The following is a 23267-nucleotide window of genomic DNA, read 5'->3' as shown; positions in this document are numbered from 1 at the left end:
GAGATTTATTTCTCAGAGTCAACTTTGTGTGCAGACTCTCCTCGGTGTCTGAACACCCCCGTGTGTACACGCCAGCACAAGACCAAGTGCGCACGAAAAAGATCCTGTAACCCATGTCAGAGTTTGGTGGGTTATAGAAACACGAAAATACCCAGCATGCTTCCTCCGAAAGCGGCGTATGGCTGCCTAAATGGCGGGGCAAAAACGGTCATACACGTAAAAGCCGTGGGAGTTTCAGCCCATGAACGAAAAGAAGAAGAAGATAAGGAATACAATGCAATCTTTTTTTTAATCGGCAAGCACAAATTCTATTGTAATGATAACTTTAATGAGCTTACTAATTTATAAATTATTAATCTTCCGACCTGAAATGCAATCCATAGTTCAGTCTTTGTCAAAACCGTGCCGAATGATTGACCGACATACATTTACATTTGATTGAAAAATCACGTTGTGGCAGTGCTGCCTTAACTTTTGTAAAAATCCGGATATGACGTCATTAAAGGCATTTATCAAAAATATTTAAAACTAGTCTAGGGTTACAATCTGGAAGAATTTGTATGTAAAGTTTCATGGGGATCTGTCCAGTCGTTTTTCGGCAATCGCTCTTCACACTCACACACATGACACATGCGCCACCACCCTCGTCTAGATTTCCTCTCTGTCTGTCTGTCTGTCTGTCTGTGTCTGTCTGTGTCAGGCTGTCTGTCTGTCTGTGTCTGTCTGTGTCAGGCTGTCTGTCTGTCTGTCTGTCTGTCTGTCTGTCTGTCTCTCTCTCTCTCTCTCTCTCTCTCTCTCTATCATTTTCACAAAACAGCCGCTCTCTTAAACCTTACTTGGCTCAGTCCGAACCCTCAACCGGAAACCACGTGACCTGCCCGCGTGCGGGACACGTGACCGGAAGGTGAGAAAGAGGGTCTGCTTGGGACTCTCAAAGGTCGTCTGCCCGCCTTCACAGATCTGGCCCAGGATGCGCGGCTGTAGAGAAAACCCTGAACATAAATCAATACAAGCTTGAAGGAGAACACACGAATACCATAAGGACTGGGTGGCCGAGTGGTAACGCACTTGCGCCGCTAGGAAGCGAGAGGTTGCAAGTTCGACCCTAGGTCAGGGCGTTAGCAATTTTCTCCCCCCTTTCCTAACCTAGGTGGTGGGTTCAAGTGCTAGTCTTTCGGATGAGACGAAAAACCGAGGTCCCTTCGTGTACACTACATTGGGGTGTGCACGTTAAAGATCCCACGATTGACAAAAGGGTCTTTCCTGGCAAAATTGTATAGGCATAGATAAAAATGTCCACCAAAATACCCTGTAACTTGGAATAATAGGCTGTGAAAAGTAGCCGATATGCGCCGAAATGGCTGCGATCTGCTGGCCGATGTGAATGCGTGATGTATTGTGTAAAAAAATTCCATCTCACACGGCATAAATAAATCCCTGCGCCTTGAATATGTGCGCGATATAAATTGCATAAAATTTTTTTTTTTTTAAAATCCCTGCGCTTTAAACTGTACCCACGGAATACGCGCGATATAAGCCTCATATTGATTGATTGATTGAATAATCGATGACAGGTCAAAATGTTGAGGGCATAGCATCAGTTTATAAAAAGGCCAAGGCCTCCCCCAAACGTGACAACCAAGATGCATTGGAAATGACGTCTTTGTTTCTGGGTCTACTTCTTGTCAGGTTAAAACAGGCTGTTTTTCTAAGACCTAGTTCCTAACTGCAACACTTCTTCGCTTGCAATTTTCTACATTCGTATTAAGCTTAGCCTACATCTTACACTTCCACAACTTGTTCCAACTTACCATCCTTGACTAGAAGTTGAGTTGTGTCGTCATCACAGTTGAGTGTGACGTCAAGCACGTCAACATACACTAGCAGACCAGGGTCAGATGACGTAGTGTACAGTTCATAGTAACAGTCCACGTACCTATAAAGACAAACAATGAGAGACATCTAATATTAAGATAACTGAGTAATATTCCAGATAAGGCCAAACAAAAAAATAGGTGTGGTTACGGTAACATAGCCCAACAAAATAGGGTAGGAAGGTATAGGCAATCACTTTTTTTTTTTTTTACTTTTTTTTCTAATGTGTACAAATTAAACCTACTTGACAGAGAAATAAGTGTGCGAATCGAGCGCTTTCGCTTTCATTGCGTTTTCTGCGCTCGTTTTCTTGGTTTTTTTGTGGTTTTTTTTTGACAAATGTAATAAAAAGTTATAGGGTCGGCACCTAAAAATAGGGTAGGTTGGGTTACCGTAACCACACCTATTTTTATTTTTAGGCCTAAACCGAACAAGGTTAAAGTCACGTTAAAGGAAAAGTCCAAGGTTTAGGGTCACTTTTGATACGTTGACACTTTTAATTCATTAACCACAATTGTATGTGTAAAAATGAACACAGAAGCCCCAAAAGTATACTTTGAAACCTTTTTTTGCTGTTCCGAATTGTTCCACCGCGCGCGCAGTCTTGGCTCATGACCTTTTGCACACGTGTTTACTACGTCACACACTGCTCGAACAAGATGGCCACTCACAGTATTTACAGCAGCGAGGAAGAGGAGGAGTACGACGGACCACGTTTGAGCCAGGCTATCGTTCTTCCTACCAGTTTGAACAACGGAAGAAAGACGAGGAAAGAAGGCCACAAGACGCTGCTCGTAACAGAGCCAGCATGCAGAATCGGCAACACCGACTGGTATGTGATTACTATTGTTGTCGCTATCTTCTGCATGCTAGATCAAAAGTCATGTGCGTTTACCACTCATCAGTTCTTGTGCTTCTGTTGGTATGTTAGCATGACAGGATTATGCTAAGCTGAGCTTTTCAAACGTCTTGTTTTCTTACCACTTGGATATTTTACTTGGGACTGACAGTTCAGAATAAATGTATCTGCAGTGTTGCCTACACTTGACGATCTCTTTCCCCTCTGGGAATTCTAAGCACGGTTTTTTTTTCCGTTTACACAACAAAACATGTTGATAGTAAGTCAAATTGCGTAATGCCATTTTCTCGTACAGAATGACATTGATGTTGATGATATTTTCACTGATTCGTGACAGTAAGACACAGTGTTTCGTTTTAGGTAATGCATGGAACCACAAAACTGTAAAAGGGAGCTTTCTGAAATGGCGGCGGTGATTTCAATATTCAGAGATCTATCTCAGGAATATTGCCTTACATGTGCCTCTTCCCCTGTAACCTTTTTATGTATTTTAGATCTGCCATGATACGATTTGTAAAACGACGGAAGGACATGAGTTATGGTCTAAAAGTGGTGATTTTGTGTATTTATTTTAGGAAGGAAATCGTGCCAGAGATGTTGTTTGGTCAGTAGGGAGGTTGGGAAATAGTTTTTTCAAAGGTAGAAGGACATTTCGAGTAGGCATTGAAAATGAACGAAAGGCAATTCTGGGACGATACCAAGGATTGTTGTGAATGATGCAGAGTCAGCAGACAAAGCGTGTGTGGTTTTTTTATTTTTATAAATCAGTGCAGAATTTAATCTTGAGTGAAGCGGTATGTTTTTGAAGAACTCTTCAAAACAATCTTCGTTCTGTTGAATAGGAGGATGTGTGTGTGTGTGGGGGGGGGGGGGGGAGGGGGGCCTAATGGCGTGTGCCCGATTTCAACAGAAAAACTAGGAAGATCTATCGTAGATCTGAAAATAAATAATTCAGTGATGAACAAAGATTAATTTGTTTGTGCGTGTGTGTGTGTGTGTGTGGGGGTGTGTGTGGGTGTGTGTGTGTGTGTGTGTGTGTGTGTGTGTGCGCGCACGCGCGATACCCGTGATGAGGCGACCATTGTGTAGTGGCTATGTTCCCCAGGCTCCAACAGAAGCAGGCTGAAATCGAATTCTGTGAATGTGATCGTTTATCGTGTGATGGAGTGATACCGCTAGTCGTTTTAACAAAAGAAGCTTTCTCAGAAATATCCAAAAATGCATACACAACAGTTCCCTTCTTTTGATTGATGTTTGGTCTGTTTTGTTTCGCAACATGGGACACTGTTCAAAAGACAGTGCAGGAGTATTTTCAAACACCTTGAGGAGACAGGACATTGTTTCTGTTTTACAGTGGCCAGGTCAGTCACTCACGATGTGTGGTCAGTGTTAAAAAGCGACCCTGTTAGATTCACTCGAAGGGTACTAACACTGCATGCATTGTGAAACCGCGACTAATGGTACTGTTCGTGTTGTTTCTGTAAAGCATGGTAAGTTTTGTGCATACATAAGAATCACCCGTTTTTTGTGTGTGTCTCCTATGTGAACGGGGCATGCTGTTATGATTACAGAGTGATCTACTGTTTCAGGTGTCAGTGCGGACATTGCTGCCGGATGCCAACTTCTGTTGAGTGTGTGTGTTGCCACGACGTCAGACAAATCAAACAGAAGGTAGAAGGCCTGGAAGAGCAGGTAGGCTGCATCACAGCACATCCTGGCTTTCGTACCGTGTGTCTGGACATCTACTGCCTGGAGACCGCATACTATGCGTACAAGCAGGACTACGGGCGTCTAAACTTCGATCTGCATGAGTATGTAACACAACACAAATCAGAAGATTATCATTCGGATATATTTGCATATTCTTACACTGACAAGAGAGTGAAATATGAAGTAGCCTCATTGTATTACACAAATAAACAGATCGGATACGTAAACTAGACACAAATACATCGAATCTAATTAAATCTTCATTATAAACATTAACAGTCGAAAATAACAGCAACTGGGAAACAATAGCATTTGTGTGAAATAAATACAAAACCTATTGTAAGACTGAAGACCCACCCACAAACTTTTCAAGATACAATTTAATTGATGTGGGATTCTTCAGTATGTACACTTCTTACTTGCCGGTGTAGCACGATATTAATCCTACGAGATTTTTACTCCGGAGTAAAAAAATTCGTACGAATATGTTACTCTACTCATACGTGAGAAAGTTACTCCCCACGACAGGTGTACTCCGATTAAAAAAAATGACGAACAAAATTGTAACTCCCCTGACAAATAATTAACTTATACATTAATCCACCCTATCCCCATAATTATCAGTATGATTAGAGCTTGTTAATTTTTCTTAAGTTTTGACATCGGAAATGTACCTCATTGCTTAGAATGGGTGTATAGCTGATGATCGTTGGTGAAAGCCTACAGAAATAGAACTTGGCGGACATTGGTCATAGTCCGATAACTGCCTGCATACAGTATACCTACATAACAGATTCCAACACAAATTTCTAAAGTGAACATGTCATATCTTTATTTTTATGGATGAAGAAAAGGAGGTTTCCGCCTGACATTTATCGAAAAAAAGGAAGACATCTTCTGGAAGGTTTTAGATGCAAAGTTTCATGAAGATCTCAGCAATCATTTTCAAGGAATCGCTCCACACGCTTTCTATACGATTTTCGTATGAAATTGTAACCTATTTTCTTGCTACGCAGGGGGTGGACCTAGTTGTGGATAAGGGGGGGTGTTCCAATTTGGAGCAGGGGTCCAGGGGCCGATTAGGCCCCGGTGGGGTCCAGGGGCAAAGCCCTGGTGGGGGGGTTTTGGGGGGCAAAGCCCCCCAGATGCTGAAGGAATTGTATTTTTTTAGGTCAATCGGAGGCCTCTCCTTTGAGTTTTTCGTCAGTTTCAAGCATGTTGCATTTGGAAGGAAGGAAAGCACAAGCCCTTTATTTTTTTACAAAAAAATAAAAAAAAAATAAACAAGAAGAGCAAACGCTCGATCGAGTCACTTTCGCAGTTCTGAATATTATATGAGGCATCAGATGGACAGGAAGAAATTGCTATTCACAACACAATGAGTCACGTTCACATAAAATTTGAGCCCGGTCACTTTTATAGTTTCCGAGAAAAGCCCAACGTTAAGTTGTGTGTTGCCGAACAGAAAAGGCTAGTTATCTCCCTTGTTTTTCTGATAACGTTCGTAAAAGGCTACAGATGTAAATACTTTGATGTAAAGAATAATCCTACAAAGTTTCAATCACATCCGATGAACTTTGTCAAAGATATAAAATGTCTAATTTTTCCTTTGACGCTGACCTGTGACCTTGAAAAAGGTCAAAGGTCAACGAAACCATCGTTAAAGTGTAGAGGTCATTGGAGGTCACGACTAAACAAAATATGAGCCCGATCGCTTTGATAGTTTCCGAGAAAAGATATAAAATGTCTAATTTTTCCTTTGACGCTGACCTGTGACCTTGAAAAAGGTCAAAGGTCAACGAAACCATCGTTAAAGTGTAGAGGTCATTGGAGGTCACGACTAAACAAAATATGAGCCCGATCGCTTTGATAGTTTCCGAGAAAAGTCCAACGTTAAGGTGGTGTCTACGGACGGCCGGCCGGACAGACTAACACTGACCGATTACATAGAGTCACTTTTTCTCAAGTGACTCAAAAAAATAAAAAACGGATGGGGGGGGGGGGGTCCGGGCACCCAGGAACCCCCCCTCCCCCCCCCCTAGGTCCGCCCCTGCTACGGGTTATTGATATATAGATTTTAAATATTTGCCTATATTATATTTGTGACAAAAATGCAGTGCGTTCAATGTTATTCTGGGATTGCTTTACACCACTTGTTTCTTTCTTGCTTTCGCAGGAAATACAGATATGTCGCCTACAGGCAGCTGGTGCGATGGTGTTGGGGTTTTCTAAGCAAAAGCATCAGGGTGCCTCTACCAGCTTGTGCCGTGAAAACGATCAGGGACACTTTCCCAGACGGAGGAAGAGTGGGGTTCAAACTCCCCCAGCTGGAGGGAATCGTGTGACCCTGTGTTGAACAGCATGGTGGGACGATGGTACTGGGATGCCAGGTGGTCTGGTACATGGTCCACATGATCCCACAAACTTAGTTCCAGGTTCCTGGGGCTGTTGGTGTACTCCCGCATCAGATACTCTGTGAGCCGGTCAGCATAGCCTGTGCCCCGCAAATAGAAATACAAATTAAATCGATGAATTTGACTCAAGAAATAACTGTTTGTGGTGATATGCATCGGTATGAATGTATAACGGGTACATTAAATATACCCCCCCCCCCTCTTGTGTTACAACGTTCACTACCTTTCTTGGTTAAATGAACTGCTTGAAGTTAAACCTTTAGAAATTTACCCTCACTATTATATATTTTTCTAATTTCTAAGATTTGATTTTGTTACATATCTTTTTTAGGACATAGAGTGGGAGTTCCACTAAACTCAGGTCTGTCAAAACTTTTGCATCAGATAGTGAATTTATGACTCAGAAACATACTCATAAGGGAGAGATCATTGAAACTGAAAGCAGAGGTTATTTGTGGAATTCCCCAAGTCTTCGTGCATGCGAGTGTCCGACAAACAAAACTGTAGCACGTTCAACCATCTTGACAGAAGGAACAAATACCCACGCTTCCAAAGTAGGTCAGAACTGTTGCAGAGTAGTACAGGAAGGTTTTTCACACTATAACTACCACTCTCATGAAGTTTTTCACTTCAATTGAAAGCCCATGATAGTGGTACGATATCAAAACAGAAAAGCTTAAAAAACAATGATACTCGCCGGGATTATTGTCGCTTTTCTACTCCTCAAAAACTCAGCTAATATTTCGGCTGTCACTGTTTACAGTCAGGATGATTGTGGGCTATATTTATAATGTACCCATCATCCTCTGTTTTACCCCACCCCGTGTCATCCGGGTTGCTCCAAAACAACATTGTCTGCTTCAGGAGCAGACGACATAGAAATAGTATACATCACAATCACATACGGACATGATCTGTTGCATAAATTCCCTTTTCTTTCTTTTTATCTTTTTTCTTTTTCTTTCGTGGGGGGTGGGAATGTTTACAACAATGTACATGAGATATAGCGAAATTCGTGATTATGCGTGAAACGGGACATTGGGCATTTCCCCATGTTCAACTAAGAAACAGCGACAGAAGATTCATGACAAAAGCGTGTACCTTCCAGTGATGTCACAGCTCTCCTCGGATTGGTTACTGAGTTCCCAGTCCTCGTTTTCTCGGTCTGTCACCATTCCCTCCTCCTCGTCTGACTCGCTGACGGGCTCTTCCTCCATAACTTTGAAAAGATGTTCATGCACTGCTAGCGGTTGTCGGTTTCCTTTGGGTTCTTCAGGATCCGTCTGCTGGCAGAAATCAACCTTTTTCATGTGAACAAGAGGTGCTGGGTGTACCTTATCATCAGTTTGTGACCCTTTAAAACAGAAAGAACACTTCATCCTTTGCAACTTTCATGCTCATAATAAAAACATGAAATTCTATATTTAGCGCGCATGTGTGTGTGTGTGTGTGTGTGTGTTTGTACGTGTGTGTGTGTGTGTGTGTGTGTGTGTGTGTGTGTGTGTGTGTGTGTGTGTGTACGTACACCTTTCACATTGCTGTGGGTTGACTGTCTGTGCACAGGCAAATATTTTGATGACTGGCGGTTTTTCGTGACAGCGGCAAGTACAGCAGGGCTTGTTATGGAGTGTCCTTTTGTTCTCATCGTTTGCCGTTGGGAATCGTGACAGTTCCCTTTTCCTCTGGAAGTAAAAGAAGAAAGACACTTAGTCTAATGATAATTTGATTTGAAAGTATGCTTGGTCTGGTATTGTCTATTGACCTATTCAGAACATTGAAAATTGAAATACCCACTGAAAGACGTATGGATATTATCATGTGTGTATCCATGCGTAAGTTTCAACACATAAGCTGGTTTTACGTGTCTCAGTCAATGCAGACAAATCACATGCACGATTCTCACATCTCTCGTCTTTCAGTAGCAAAAACTGCACGCTTACAGTAGATATTTTATACATAGTGAATTATAATTCAAGCAAACACTGTCAATGTCATGGATTTACATTTGGAGTTTGCGATCATATTTACCCCACGCTTGGCACATATATTGTGTAATGTCTCCACACAAAAAACTGACAACGTGTTACTCTTAATCTGCCGCGCCACCCCCCACCCCTATCACCCCCACCCGCTCTTGTTCCTGCCCAGCCCCCATTTTCCACAGCTCAGCTCAGACCGTTATGCAACAGTGTTGCCTGTGGCGCTTCGACGTCAACACATCATCTTTGTAATCCAGCAGTAATAGCCGGACCAAGACACACTAATCTGCACCAATTCACATTTGCTGCGCACCAATATGTGGGTGCATGGTCAAAACAAAAAACATCTACTTCATCTACAATCAAAGTACACTGACCTTCAAGCAGCTTTGAACGGAGGGTACTGCCAATCGCGACAATACTCTTTTCGGTTGAAACCCCAACCTGTTTTGCTCAAAGTTGATGAAGTCGGTTTGCACGAAATGTTCACTGCAAATGAACCTGCTTTTGCCAGACACTTTTAAATGCGCACGCTTTAGCTGTGGAAACATCTCCCATTTCGATAACAAACTTAGGTTTTTGGTAGGAAATCTGTGGAAGGAAATGCTGCTTGTTGTTTGCGTGTTTTTGCAGTTTGCGGCTGCACACCTACGAGGCATTCTTCCGGACCCAGTTATCACTTTTACACATGTATGCATGAACACCACGCTGGTTGAACCAAAACAAACACTGTGACGTCACAGTGAACCGACGTCACAGTGAACCAAAAATCACGTGACCACAACATGACCCCAGGCGGCTTGTCTTGGTTAGCCCACCAATAATAAATGTTCAATTACAACAACAACAAAATTTTTAATAATTTTTAAAATATTTTTCCTGAGATGTTTATAACATTTGGCATCCGATATTCAAGCTTTTGGAGATATTTCAAAACCTTGGACTTGTCCTTTAAGGCACACTCCTGATCTGGCCCGCCAGCCTCTTACGTGAGACTGATTAGACCATCCATCCAACCACTTGGACACATACCAAAATGTAACACCCGGATGGCTTGCTGTCGGATGTGTTCGATGTGTTTGAATATTTTAATTTCCTGAACTCCCACATCTACCGAACAGAGAGCACAGAGTAAACAGAGCACCCAAACAGTTCATTTTTGGTATGTGACCGAGTGGAAAGATGGTAAAAGCCTGGCCATATCTGTTGTGGTATGTCGAATAGACGATTTTCGGAAATAACGCCGTCGGGTTTGTGTAGGTTGTGGAAGAGTGAATACCCTTGCCAAAACCTCTGACAAACATTAAAAGGGCCAATCACTAGTGAGGTGTGTGTCGAAAACACGTGGACAGGAGCACAACCTGTAGAAACCTGACGGATTTATTTTCCGAATTCGTCTATTGTTTGCACGGGAAAGAGTGTGCTTTTCCAACCCAGCAAGTAATCTTTGTTATAAAGTGACCCCTATTCGTTTGTAAGACAATAACATAAGCCTACTTACTCTGTGAAGTTGCCGGGATAGCCAGGGGAGGTAATGTAGGTGACATGGTTGCGTCTGAGGGGGACCTTCCGGTTGCATCCCGCTTCTGAAAGAAATAGCACAACCAGTTACTAAGATCACTATACATGTTTTTACTTGTTGGTCATAAGTTCTTGAAAGAAATAGCACAACCAGTTACTAATATATGCACTATACTTGTTTTTACTTGTTAGTCATAACTTTGAAAAGAGTGACAAAATCCCAAAAAGTTAACTTTCAAAAATCAAGACTAACAAGAGGCGAAGCCTTCAAGGCTCACGTAAGAAATCGACAAACGGTAACACAAACTCAATCACTCCGTCACACATACACACACACACACACACACACACACACACACACACACACACACACACACACACACACACACACACACACACACACACACACACACACACACAGTAAGCATAGGTGAAACTATGCAAGAAAGCGAGACCCTGGATCTGCCAAGAAGTCTCGGCCCGCTCACAATAACAATGACCGAGACTTTCAGTAATTCCTTTGCGTGACGTCTAACCCTCTTACGTCATAATGTGACGTCTTCAAATAGTTTCTATCACACACGTCGAACACTTTTGACCGAGACTGACGTAATCCATAGACTCGGAAATGTTAAAGTTTCTACCACAGACATACACACATACATACATACATACGCACGCACACGGACAGACAAAGTTTATCATCGCATAGGCTACACTTACGTGAGCCAAAAACAAGATAGGTTTATGAACGGATTGAATACAACACAAAACATGCACAGGAGCGGAACATTTAATATAACTGCAATGGAAAACGTGTGTGTGTGTGTGTGTGTGTGTGTGTGTGTGTGTGTGTGTGCCGTGTGCCACGGTGTGTGTCAGTGTCTGAATGTCTTAGGGGGTGTCTACACAAGTGTGCGCGTGCACACACACGTATACGCGCATGCAAACACACACACACACACACACACACACACACACACACACACACACACACACACACACACACACACACAAATAAATAAACAATCAAAAACTCGTGAAAAAACTAACTGTTTTGTTTGTTTGTTTGTTTGTTTATTTGCTGTTGTTGTTGTTGTTGTTGTTGTTTTGTCAACGGACACTATCTGTATTTCCCGTCTTCCCGAACCATTTTTGCAACAGACAGACAGACACCTTGACAGATATGGAGCTGAACAGCAAGAATTTGCTAAAACAGACAAGAACACCAAAAGATAGTAAGATTTTTCGTAGTGAAACAGACGAGAACTGAAAGAGACAGACAAGACGGGGCGACAGTAAAAGAAAGATAAGCAGGCGGTCATAACCTTTGTCAATTATATTTTTTTTCAACAGACATTGCCCTTCGCCTTTTTCCTGTCTTCTCTGTACCATTGTTGCCATTTTTTCAACAGAAATTTAAAAAAAAGCTTATATATAATTATAATTGTATTAAAAATTAACAAAAACCGTATTGTTTCCGCTGTTGTAGAAATATAATATCATGAGGAAAATGGCCTCCCAGGCATAAAATGTCATTCCTGTAATATCTTACTGTCACACCAACTTCCGCCCTGTTACTTTTTGTGTGTCTATTCATAAGGCAAAAAAAAAAATAGTCTGTTTACGGTAACCCGACCGACCCTATTTTTTTCGCGCGACCCTAGACTTTTTTTTGGCATTTGGGGAAAAAAAAAATAAAAAAAATATAAAAATAACGTAAAAATATGGTTTTTTGGAAAAAAAAAAAAAAAATCCCGACCTACCGACCCTATTTTTTTGGCCTATGTTACCGTAAACAGACCTATTTTTTTTGGGCCTAAATGGTCTATGGTCTATTGTTGTCCTGCTTGATTAATAGCCTGTGAGATGTCAAACATCTTCACTGGAGTGTTATGGTGTTTCCTGCTACATCAAGTTAGGCTCGTAGGAAAGTTGTTCTTTTGTTACAGTTAAGAATAATGTATCTATCACAGTTTTTTAAGAGCTGTTGATCAGTTTGGGCAGTATGATTACTATGTTTCAACAACAAGATACAGAAACAGTTGGAGATTTAGCAAAGTTTTAGTTTTATTGCATTTAAGTTAAGATTGTCAATGTTGAGCAATAATGATGAATAGTTGTCTCTGTTTTTATTAAATTTAGTCAAGTTTTGACTAAATGTTTTAACATAGACGGGGAATCGAGACGAGGGTGGTGGTGTATGTGTGTGTGTGTGTGTGTGTGTGTGTGTGCCAGTGTGTGTGTGTGTGTGCGTGTGTGTGTGTGTGTGTGTGTGTGTATGTATGTATGTGTGTATGTGTGTGTGTAGAGCGATTCAGAGAAAACTACTGGACCGATCTTCATAACAATTTTCATGAGAGTTCCTGGGTATGATATCCTCAGACGTTTTTTTCATTTTGTTGATAAATGTCTTTGATGACGTCATATCCGGCTGTTGTGAAAGTTGAGGCAGCACTGTCACGCCCTCATTTTTCAATCAAATGGATAGTCATTTTGGCGAAGCAATCTTCGACTAAGTCCGGACTATGGGATTGAATTTCAACCCGGCAGCGTACAAATTAGTTAATTAGTTTGCTCATTAAAGTTGTCATTAAAATCGAATTTTTACTTACAGATTTAAAAATGATTGCATCGTATTTATCAATTTCTCCTGAATTCAAAAATATATACATATGTCATGTTTACTCTAAAAATGGGCTCAGAATTACAGAAAATATGTGAAGTAAGTATTGTGTTTGCACGCTACCCGGAGACAAGCGTGACCCGTCTCTGTCTTTAGATGTGGTTAGTCGAGACTATCTTAGTATAGTCTCGGCGATGACTGTTCTTTGGTGTTAATCTGTTACTTTGATGCCGACAGCTTGACTAAATGTTTTTATATCGCTTCACGCGACGCGACTTGTTACTTCTTCCTTTGTATGTTCTATAATACAATTTATCCTACATACGTGAGAGAGACACCCGTGAGATAATAATCGTTCAAAATCACACGTGACCATCACAATATCATGTAAATGAGGTCATGTCAAGCAAGTCTGGCAGGGACCTGTTTTTCCACTGCTTAGGCCAAAAAAAATAATAGGTGTGGTTACGGTAACATAGCCCAAAAAAATAGGGTAGGTAGGTAGGCAATCACTTTTTTTTTTGTTTTTACTTTTTTTTCTAATGTGTACAAATTAAACCTACTTGACAGGGAAATAAGTGTGCGACTCGGGCGCTTTTGTTTCATTGCGTTTTCTGCACTCGTTTACTTGGTTTTTTTGGTATTTTTTTGACAAATGTAATAAAAAGTTATAGGGTCGGCCCCAAAAAATAGGGTAGGTCGGGTTACCGTAACCACACCTATTTTTTTTTTAGGCCTTATGATGCCAAAGTCACCGAGACAAACGTCATTATAGAAACAAAAATTGCGCTCGCTAATTACCCTCGATGAATCTTTAGAACTAAACACGTCACGCCACACTTTCAGAGTGACGTTTCTTTGCTTTAACGTAATAGATTGCACGAGGCTTTAGAAGAGATCGAGGTTCCAAAACAAGCGTCTTCAATTTAGCTGCCTCGTCTGCAAGACATTTTCAGTAAAATACACTAAGTACAGTATGTAGGATAAACAGAATACTACATGGCTTGCTGTGTCGTACCAGATTTACACTCGTTGCTTTTTCAAATAGTGAACAACTCGCTTTCGCTCGCAGTTCAATATTTAAAAAAACAACTCGTGTAAATCTGGTACGACACAGCAAGCCATGTAGTATTCTCTACAGACACCACTGGTTTTCACGATTGTTGATGGAGGTTTGCTTGGAACAAAGCAGCGTTTATTTTGCATGCGTTTGTATTTATGTATTCTATTTTTCTTGTGATTCTGGTTTATCCGACGGACATTGAAAGGGGCTGTAGGCCCATACTCAATTAAATGTGTCAGTGTCAGTTCCATTGTTGATGGTAATTTGGACACACATACTGATGTGAAAGCGACACAGGAGGTTACACAAAAGTTTGTCATCGTCAGGCTAAGTTTAGCAACGTAAAGAGGGAGATCACTCTATCTCTATCATGGTTGTGTCATAGGGGGGGGGGGGGGGGTAACAGTAACAGCTTCTGACACTTCATAAACTAACCTCTCTAGTTCTTTAATTCCACAGAGATGGAGACAGACAAAGGCTAAACCAAAGTATCCGAGAGAACAAGAGTGACTATAGGCATAGGTCCCTGCTGGTGACCTATCAAAGAAAATCAGTCTTGTTTACACATTCTTATCTGTGCATGTCTGTCTCCCTCTGTCTGTCTGTCTTTCCGTCTGCCTGCCTCCCAGCCTGTCTGTCTCTACGTGCATGAGCTTGTGACTTCACGTGTAGTAGAATACATAGTCTATGAAGCCACCTGCATTAAAACATGAACCTTCTTCGCAAGAAAACAAAGCTAGTTGTCAGCGTGAAACAAAAAGTGGTCCATATCAGGGCAGAAGGGGTCTAAGCCGACCAAAAGTGGGTGCATTCCCTGTGTGCGTTTTTGCCTGTAGGCTATACAGGATCAAACCATATAAAAGTTTACCGATGTGGCTAAGCAGCACGTGACTCTTAGCGAGATCGGCGAAACGCTACAGGAAAAGCACTCGGGTGCATTCCCTGCATGTATTCAGCAAAAACGCGTACAGAGAATGAACCTACAGGGAATGCACCCACTTTTGGTTGACATGGACCCCTTCTGCAATATGAGGGGCCTTTCCCCTAGTTATACACACACACACACAAAACTCTCCTCTCTCCCTTTCTCTAACATGAGTTTCCTTTCGCGGACAGTGATGGCAATTTGGACAAAGACTGACGTGAAAGCCAAAGGGGAGATTATGCAAAAGTTTGTCATCAGTCGTGAGGCTAAGTTTAGCAACGTACCAAGGGAGGTCACTGAAACTCATCTATCTCTGTCATGGTTGTCATAGGACAGAGACAATGGGCTCAAAAGTAACAGTTGCTATCTGTCTTCTGAGGACTCGAGATGGAATTTTAATATTACGCAGGTTTGTGTGTAGACTTATGCTGTGTGTGTGTCAGTGTGTGTGTGTGTGTGTGTGTGAGTATGTGTGTGTGCGTGTGTGTGTGCGTGCGTGCGTGCGTGTGTGTGTGCGTGCGTGTGTGTGTGTGTGTGTGCAAAAATGGGTAACCTTATTCGTTGTGTCTCTTTCTGAGTCTCTTTGTCTGTTTTCCCCCAATAAAGGGCAACTGGTCTGAGAGGATTTTAAAACTCAAATAGTCAGTCAGTTCGCCTTTTCTTGTTGGGTCCATGTTATTCGGGGGGTTGAGGGCGACCTTCTCCACCGTCTATACACTATAAATGAAATAAGAAAAAGTAGTAACGCGCGAGGACGGGGACCGGAGGGGGGGGGGGGGGGGCGTTGGAGCTAAAAATCAATAAGTCAATTAATTGGTTTACTGAGCGCCGGCTTACTCAGCTAAGTTCCGCTGTTTTTGTCTGTCCACTGACTACAAAGACGTGTCAATAGATTAAGGCAGTTGGGAATGTCCCTTGGGTTTATTATTATTTTATTCCAGGCCGATGGAGACAGACACATTTTCCGAGAGAAAAAGAGTGACTTTATGTGGGTGACCTATCAAGGAAAATCAGTCCGGTCAAAACTTTTTTTTACGCATTCGTATCTGTGCATGTCAGCCTGCCTGTCTGTGTCTGCCGCCTGTCTGTCTGTCTGTCTGTCTGTCTGTCTGACTGTCTTTCAGTCTGTCTTTCTGTCTGTCTGTCTGTCTCTATGCGTATTAGAATACAAGTACATAATTTATAGTCAATGACACCACCTGCATTCAAAGATGGAACGAACTACGCTCGATAAACTAAGACAAGACATAACCAATTATGCTAAGACTAGAGGAGAAAGAGCACTTACCAACAAAGCAGACGACGACAGCCACAAAGATCCAGAATTTTGTAAGAATCCACATGGTGCCAGTTTCACGGTTATCATGATTTGTCAACTTGATCCACTTTGTCAAAAAGTTTGGCTTGTCGTGCAAGGTCGTCTGGAAACTTCATGAGTGACGTAGGCCTAAACGCTTTTGTGCCGGTAAGCTAGTCTTTGAGAGATCTGATCACCTGCAAAAGAAATTGTTTTTAAAAAGAGAAAAAAATGAGATTATTATTAGGCAGTGTTTGTTTGTTTGTTCGTTCATGGGCTGAAAGTCCCACGGCTTTTACGTGTATGACCGTTTTTACCCCGATTATTATTAGGCAGTAATAATGAAAGATATTTCAAGTCGCCCTCACATAAGCAATCGTGTACACTGTCTCAGATCTGCACAGGATTTTGCATGTGATACGATCGCGACCCATGAGCATCCTCAATTGTAAGTGGACACATACCCAAATTCAACAGCCTGCCTGATCCCTGTCAAGACTGGAAATGTTTGTCTGAATGTATTTTGAAGATCGACATAGGTGTTTCAAAATCAATTCAGAATTTTTTATTTTTTTTTAAATAGGAAAAAAACATTTACTGTGAACAGAAATCAGGCATGCTGTAGACTGTTTTGTACGTGTCCAATTTCTTTCTTTCTTTCTTTATTTGGTGTTTAACGTCGTTTACGTGTCCAATTGAAAGAATGCTCTCACCACATGGCCAAGACTATGGTTATTTACAACTTGGTCTACCCGTTAAAACCATTTAAAATGAATATATAATATATTATATTGAAGCAGAGTTGTAAGTCATCGCCGAACACCACTCTGAATATTCACAACACCACAACGCAGGGTTGTTGGTCGGACCATTCGGGAACAGTGCAAAGTCTTCTTTTATCTTAAAATGTATCGAAATCAGTCATAATACATGTATCTCAACATACCCTGCACTGCTGGGGACCACAGACTGCATCTCAGCGTTGTCTTAACAATATCGTTTAGGTGAGAGACACGTTTTGGAGAAACAAGGTATACCTGTGTGTTTAGTTATCCTCTACATTGTATGAGAAGTTTCGCTATCTATTCATGTTATCTGGCTCCGCCCCCTCTTCCTTTTCCTTATGGTCCTAGTACGGACACCACTTAAATAAGGTCGTTGCCTAGCTATAAAAGGTGGCACAGCTAGCAGTTGTTAACATGAAGAAGTCAATGATCATGCACCCGGTTCCTCTAAAAGATAAAGTACGACTGTCTTTATGGCGGGTGAAACATAGCTCTTTCTTACGAATGCAAGTGAATGAAAATATAGCAAGGATTTTGACAAGATAAGTATTTCAACGAGTGGTTATTTTACAACCTTGGAGCACCTTGCCACTGGAGAGGAAATTGATGTGATGGGCAGGGTAGAAGTATTTGCCTTAAAGCCGAAGGTAAAAGCGATTGTCCGACTAAAGACTGTCACCAGGATTGATAGTTTCGCCAGAGGAGACAGCGCTACAAAAAAAGCTATACGGCCTCAGAGAGGACTTGGAGAGGACAGCACGTTTTGCCCTGCAGTCCGGACTAACAGCGAACGACACTGAGAAGAAGAAGATTCCGGTTAGATCACTGCAACCAAGGGGACAAGACGAGGGTTTGCTGTATTAGCCAGGCGGTCGTTTTTTGTTTTTTTTACTGGCTTGCCAAAAGCTATGCCTGTCAAAATGTCTATGTTTCGGATGCCTGATGTCTAGTTGAAAGACGAATAAACCACATCACCCTGTACCACAGCGTTTTGTTCTTCCATTGCCACGAATGCATGAACACAAGTGTGCGAGAGTGTCACAACGGCCTACACGAAATCTTCCCATCCAGATGGCAGAGTCACCTGTGTTCCAAAATCGCCCCCACAAGTACGCAGATAGGCAACCGCCTTAGTTTCCTTGTGCCACGACTTCCGCCAGTTCATCACTCAGTCCATGTTGCTGGGCCAGCGGAGGAGCGAGTGTGTGAGCGAGCGAGTGAGTATGTGAGCGAGTGAGTATGTGAGCGAGTGAGTGAGCACGGGGGCTACTTTGCATCTGTGTGTGCAGTCACGGATGAGTGACAGCTTGGCGGGACCGGAGACACGTCTTGCTTCACTGTTTTTCAGGGAAGCTTTGTGGTCATGTAGTTCGTTCAACACACAAGCGATAATGTTTTGCGGTGTGTAAAGCTTTTCAGTCTTTCAAGTGTCCGATGTGTGTGTCACAGCTTGTGTATGTGTGTGTGAAGCGATTCCACCAAATCTTCATGAAACTTTACATGCAAATTCTTCCAGATGATACCCTCTGATACCCCACCCCCCCCTACTTTTGCGATCCATGTCTTTGATGACGTACGTCATATCCGCCTTTTAGTGAAGGTTGAGGCGGCACTGTGACGACCAAATTTTGCAGCCAAATTTATTGAAATTTTAGTCAAGAAATCATTGACTCAGTCCGGACTATGGAATTGCATATCAGCTTGGAAGCTTAAGATTTGATTCATTTGATTGCTCATTTGTCATTTAAATTGAATTTTCACTAACAGATTTAAAATGATTGCATTGTATTACGAATCTGTTCTTGAATTCAAAATATATAGATATGTTAATGTTTACTCTGAAAATTTGCTTAGAATTAAAGAAAATGAGTGTATGTATATAGATATTTATGTATATAAATCTCCCATATATATATATATATATACTAGATGAATACCCGCCTCGCCGGGTATCCGGCTTTGCCGGGAAGAAGTAGAGCCGAATATCCGGCTTTGCCGGGTGTACGCCGGCTTTGCCAGCGCACCGTACGAAGGAAGGGAGATAAACGCGCAAAACACTGGAGAAGATAAGGAAGAGTTACTGGGAATGGATGTACAGAAAAACCAAAATCGGTTCAGCGCTGCGCGCTGAGAGCACGTGTTGAAAATTTTCATCGACCAGATTGTGTTTTGGGTCTACCTGAATATGCCCACCAAATTTGAAGCAGATCCATCGAGAACTTTGGCCGTGCATCGCGAAGTGACCGACAGACAGACAGACACAGACAAGCCGTATATAGATATATAGATGCAAAATATGCGCAATCCGTCTCGGTCTTCGGGTTCAAATTGGGCTAGCCAAGCCTTACTACATGTAATCTCGGTGATGACTGGTTTTCAGTGTTGATGTTTTAGTTTCAGGCAGCAGATTGCCGACAACGTTTCGATGCCTCATGTATTCTCTCCGAGGTGCCAGGAGACTAGCTGGCTCCGCATAACTCTCACTAACTTTTCTCCATAATGGAATTGCTTACTTCCCTTTGTTCCTTAGACATTTGACGTGTGTGCCAATTTTGAAAGTATGTCTGCAGTAGTATGAAAAAATATTAACCGTATCAACTTATTGACCGGCACGGTTGGCCTAGTGGTAAGGCGTCCGCCCCGTGATCGGGAGGTCGTGGGTTCGAACCCCGGCCGGGTCATACCTAAGACTTTAAAATTGGCAATCTAGTGGCTGCTCCGCCTGGCGTCTGGCATTATGGGGTTAGTGCTAGGACTGGTTGGTCCGGTGTCAGAATAATGTGACTGGGTGAGACATGAAGCCTGTGTTGCGACTTTTGTCTTGTGTGTGGCGCACGTTATATGTCAAAGCAGCACCGCCCTGATATGGCCCTTCGTGGTCGGCTGGGCGAACAAACAAACAAATTAACTTATTGTGTCCTATACAGATTTCCTATATCTCCGGACATAAATCACCAACTGACAGTCAATCAATTAGCGGTCAGAAGCAGCAAACCCAATTTTAGATTGCTTTTGATCTAATCGCAAACAAAAGGCTCTATTGTTTGGAGAGGACGTGCACCACAACCGCTGCGCCACCGCCACGATTCTCTCGAGGGACAGGACTGAAGAACAGGGAAAGCCAGCGATTACAGAGATGAAGCACACACAGTGATGGATGTCTGCTCGGTCCGCCTTCTTGTCAAGCACCGGGAACTGAGGATGATGGATGAAAAACTGTTCTCGTCACGTGACACATGAAAATGCATCCTCATAAAACGACAGCAAAACGACGGAATAGAATGACTTTTTGGCACCGTATACATATCACACGGCCCATCGTCCCATACTGACGGCTTTGGCTTTAGTTCCATGGGGATTTCCAGCTATTTTACAGAGAACAACTAACGCGCGCACACACGCACGTACGCATACAGTATGTAGTACGCACGCATGTAAGGCGCGGACACGCAAGCACGCACGGCCATGGACACAAACACGAAAGCTCACACACTGTACAATGACACGCACCATGCCGGGCGGCACTGATTCTGACACACACTGACTCGACGGACAAACGGCACACACAACTTGAAAACACTCACACACACACACACTGACATACATACACACACACACACACACACACACACACACACACACACACACACACGGTGACACATACACACACACACACACACACACACACACGCACACACACGCACACACACAGTCACACACACACACACACACACATAGTCTCACACACAAATAAACAAATGTACACATATGACGCACAAGACAGAAATGGTCAGCATCATGACTAACGCTGCTTAGCATTTAGTATTACACTTCATTGCCCAAACACTTGCCCCAAATAGTTGAATGCAATGTACGTATTAGTGTTGCATCTCGCATGGTCTTTATCTGGTTTTTCTTACACTCTCTGATAAATACATTTCGGCTTTAGCCATAAATGAGTTTATGACAAAGCAGAAACAGCCAACTGCAATGGACCGTTTGAGAAAGGCTTAAGCAAACGCATTAGCGGAACATCATCATCTACTGCATAGCTGTTAGTGGCGGGAGATAAGCATGGTAAAGCCGGGGGACACTGCATTCTGGGTATTTTTCTGGAATTGTTACTGGACTTAGGCAGGGTCCACAGTGTGAGCCCCAGCGAACCACGGGATGTGGCAAGCGTAACCACGGGATGTGGCAAGCGAACCACGGGATGTGGCAAGCGTAACCACGGGATGTGGCAAGCGTAACCACGGGATGTGGCAAGCGAACCACGGGATGTGGCAAGCGTAACCACGGGATGTGGCAAGCGTAACCACGGGATGTGGCAAGCGTAACCACGGGATGTGGCAAGCGAACCACGGGATGTGGCAAGCGGAACCACGGGATGTGGCAAGCGTAACCACGGGATGTGGCAAGCGAACCACGGGATGTGGCAAGCGGAACCACGGGATGTGGCAAGCGTAACCACGGGATGTGGCAAGCGGAACCACGGGATGTGGCAAGCGTAACCACGGGATGTGGCAAGCGAACCACGGGATGTGGCAAGCGAACCACGGGATGTGGCAAGCGAACCACGGGATGTGGCAAGCGTAACCACGGGATGTGGCAAGCGTAACCACGGGATGTGGCAAGCGTAACCACGGGATGTGGCAAGCGGAACCACGGGATGTGGCAAGCGTAACCACGGGATGTGGCAAGCGTAACCACGGGATGTGGCAAGCGTAACCACGGGATGTGGCAAGCGTAACCACGGGATGTGGCAAGCGTAACCACGGGATGTGGCAAGCGTAACCACGGGATGTGGCAAGCGTAACCACGGGATGTGGCAAGCGGAACCACGGGATGTGGCAAGCGGAACCACCGGATGGTCGGATATCCCGTGGCCGGTTCTGGATCCTGCTCCCTCCAGAAGATCTGACGCCTGGGGCTGGTAGCAAAGCACCGTAAACAGCAGCATGGGTGCCGTAAAGTAAGCACTGACATGGTAATGGTTTCACACCCCGAACCATGCTGACTCAGGTGCCGTCGCGATATAACCTTGAACGGTTGAAAACGACGTTAAACACCAAATAAAGAAAGAATGACTGAGGTGTAAATGGAGGTTTGCAGGGGATCTGAAACCCGTTGTTGCCAGCTAACCTGGGCCGCTTTTGGAGGGGTTGACTGTTTCACGATAAAGCAGTTACCCCCCCCCCCCCCCCCCCCCTAACGGCGGCATGCTTATCACCTTCCACCAATCCGTGCCCATTTCATGCCAAACTGTTAACTATGTCGTCTTATCAGTCTAGTAAATAATTATGAACTTGACTGATCATAAGTCTTGCGTTTGTATTGATTATCTCCCTTTAGCATGATGGGGATATGTGTGTTGCATGGTTTGTATGTCTTGTCATAAATGCCTATAGGTTTCCAAGCACGTCAGTCACGTATCCGGCTGTGGTACTGCACTGCCACTGGGACACTGCTCTTTAAAAGAAACTTGACAAGTGCCTTGTTTTGTTTATCACTGTACCTTAATTTGCCACGACAAAATAACAGTTGTACGCTATGGCATGAAACATAAAGCTGATTATTGCAGACCACAATGGCCTTCAGTTTTAACATTTTTCTACTTTTCTGTGTGTGTGTGTGTGTGTGTGTGTGTGTGTGTGTGTGTGTGTGTGTGTGTGTGTTTTCCAGTAAAAAACCCAAACACAACTAATAAAAACAAACCCACGTACAGTCGTACACAAAAACACACTTAGAGTGTCTTGTTACGAGCAGTGCAGACATGATAATATCTTATACACGACGACTCTTTACACAAGCACATGTACAGCCCATACACCGGGAAAGCTTACCTTTGAGGACACGGAGTTGCCCTTTCTCTTTCTTTCTCTGTCTGTCTCGTCCTTCATTTAACCGACAACCTGTCTCTTCACAAGACGGATCACGATGCGGAAGCGCATATTAATTATGCCGCAGAAGAGACGGAAGATGCAAATAAATCCAGCACTGAGCAGTCAAGTTGGGCTGTGTTTTCTATGTTTACACCAACACAGTGACGGTTTCATCAGAGATCTGAAGCTTGCTACACTATCTCTGGTTTCGTCCCGTGACCTGGTCACAGTTTTCAGCTGTAAACTGAGTCGCGTACCGTACTAATTCGAAAAACAAGTCAACAAATAGTAACGACGTCACTCAACGCTGCCACCACAAAAACAAGTAGGA

General features: G+C 43.1%; 1 protein-coding gene and 1 long non-coding RNA gene across 2 annotated transcripts in view; one reads left to right on the top strand and one right to left on the bottom strand.

The window, feature by feature from the left end:
- The window catches only part of LOC138979882 (uncharacterized), a gene marked incomplete at its 5' end in the record, with an annotated part of 43210 nt that extends 20288 nt beyond the window's left edge, over positions 1 to 22922 (bottom strand). The window contains 5 exon segments of the mRNA XM_070352640.1: positions 837 to 992; positions 1812 to 1936; positions 10339 to 10423; positions 16261 to 16466; positions 22898 to 22922. Of these exon segments, the coding sequence (XP_070208741.1) occupies positions 837 to 992; positions 1812 to 1936; positions 10339 to 10423; positions 16261 to 16315 (421 nt within the window).
- On the top strand, positions 3725 to 6982 carry LOC138979881 (uncharacterized). Its single transcript, XR_011460164.1, has 2 exons — positions 3725 to 4545; positions 6621 to 6982. It is a non-coding gene; the product is annotated as an uncharacterized lncRNA (long non-coding RNA).
- Positions 22923 to 23267: the final 345 nt, after the last annotated feature.

Source organism: Littorina saxatilis, linkage group LG11, assembly GCF_037325665.1.
Source record: "Littorina saxatilis isolate snail1 linkage group LG11, US_GU_Lsax_2.0, whole genome shotgun sequence".
In the NCBI taxonomy this organism is placed as follows: Eukaryota; Metazoa; Mollusca; class Gastropoda; order Littorinimorpha; family Littorinidae; genus Littorina; species Littorina saxatilis.
This window is presented reverse-complemented; position numbering and strand designations above follow the sequence as displayed.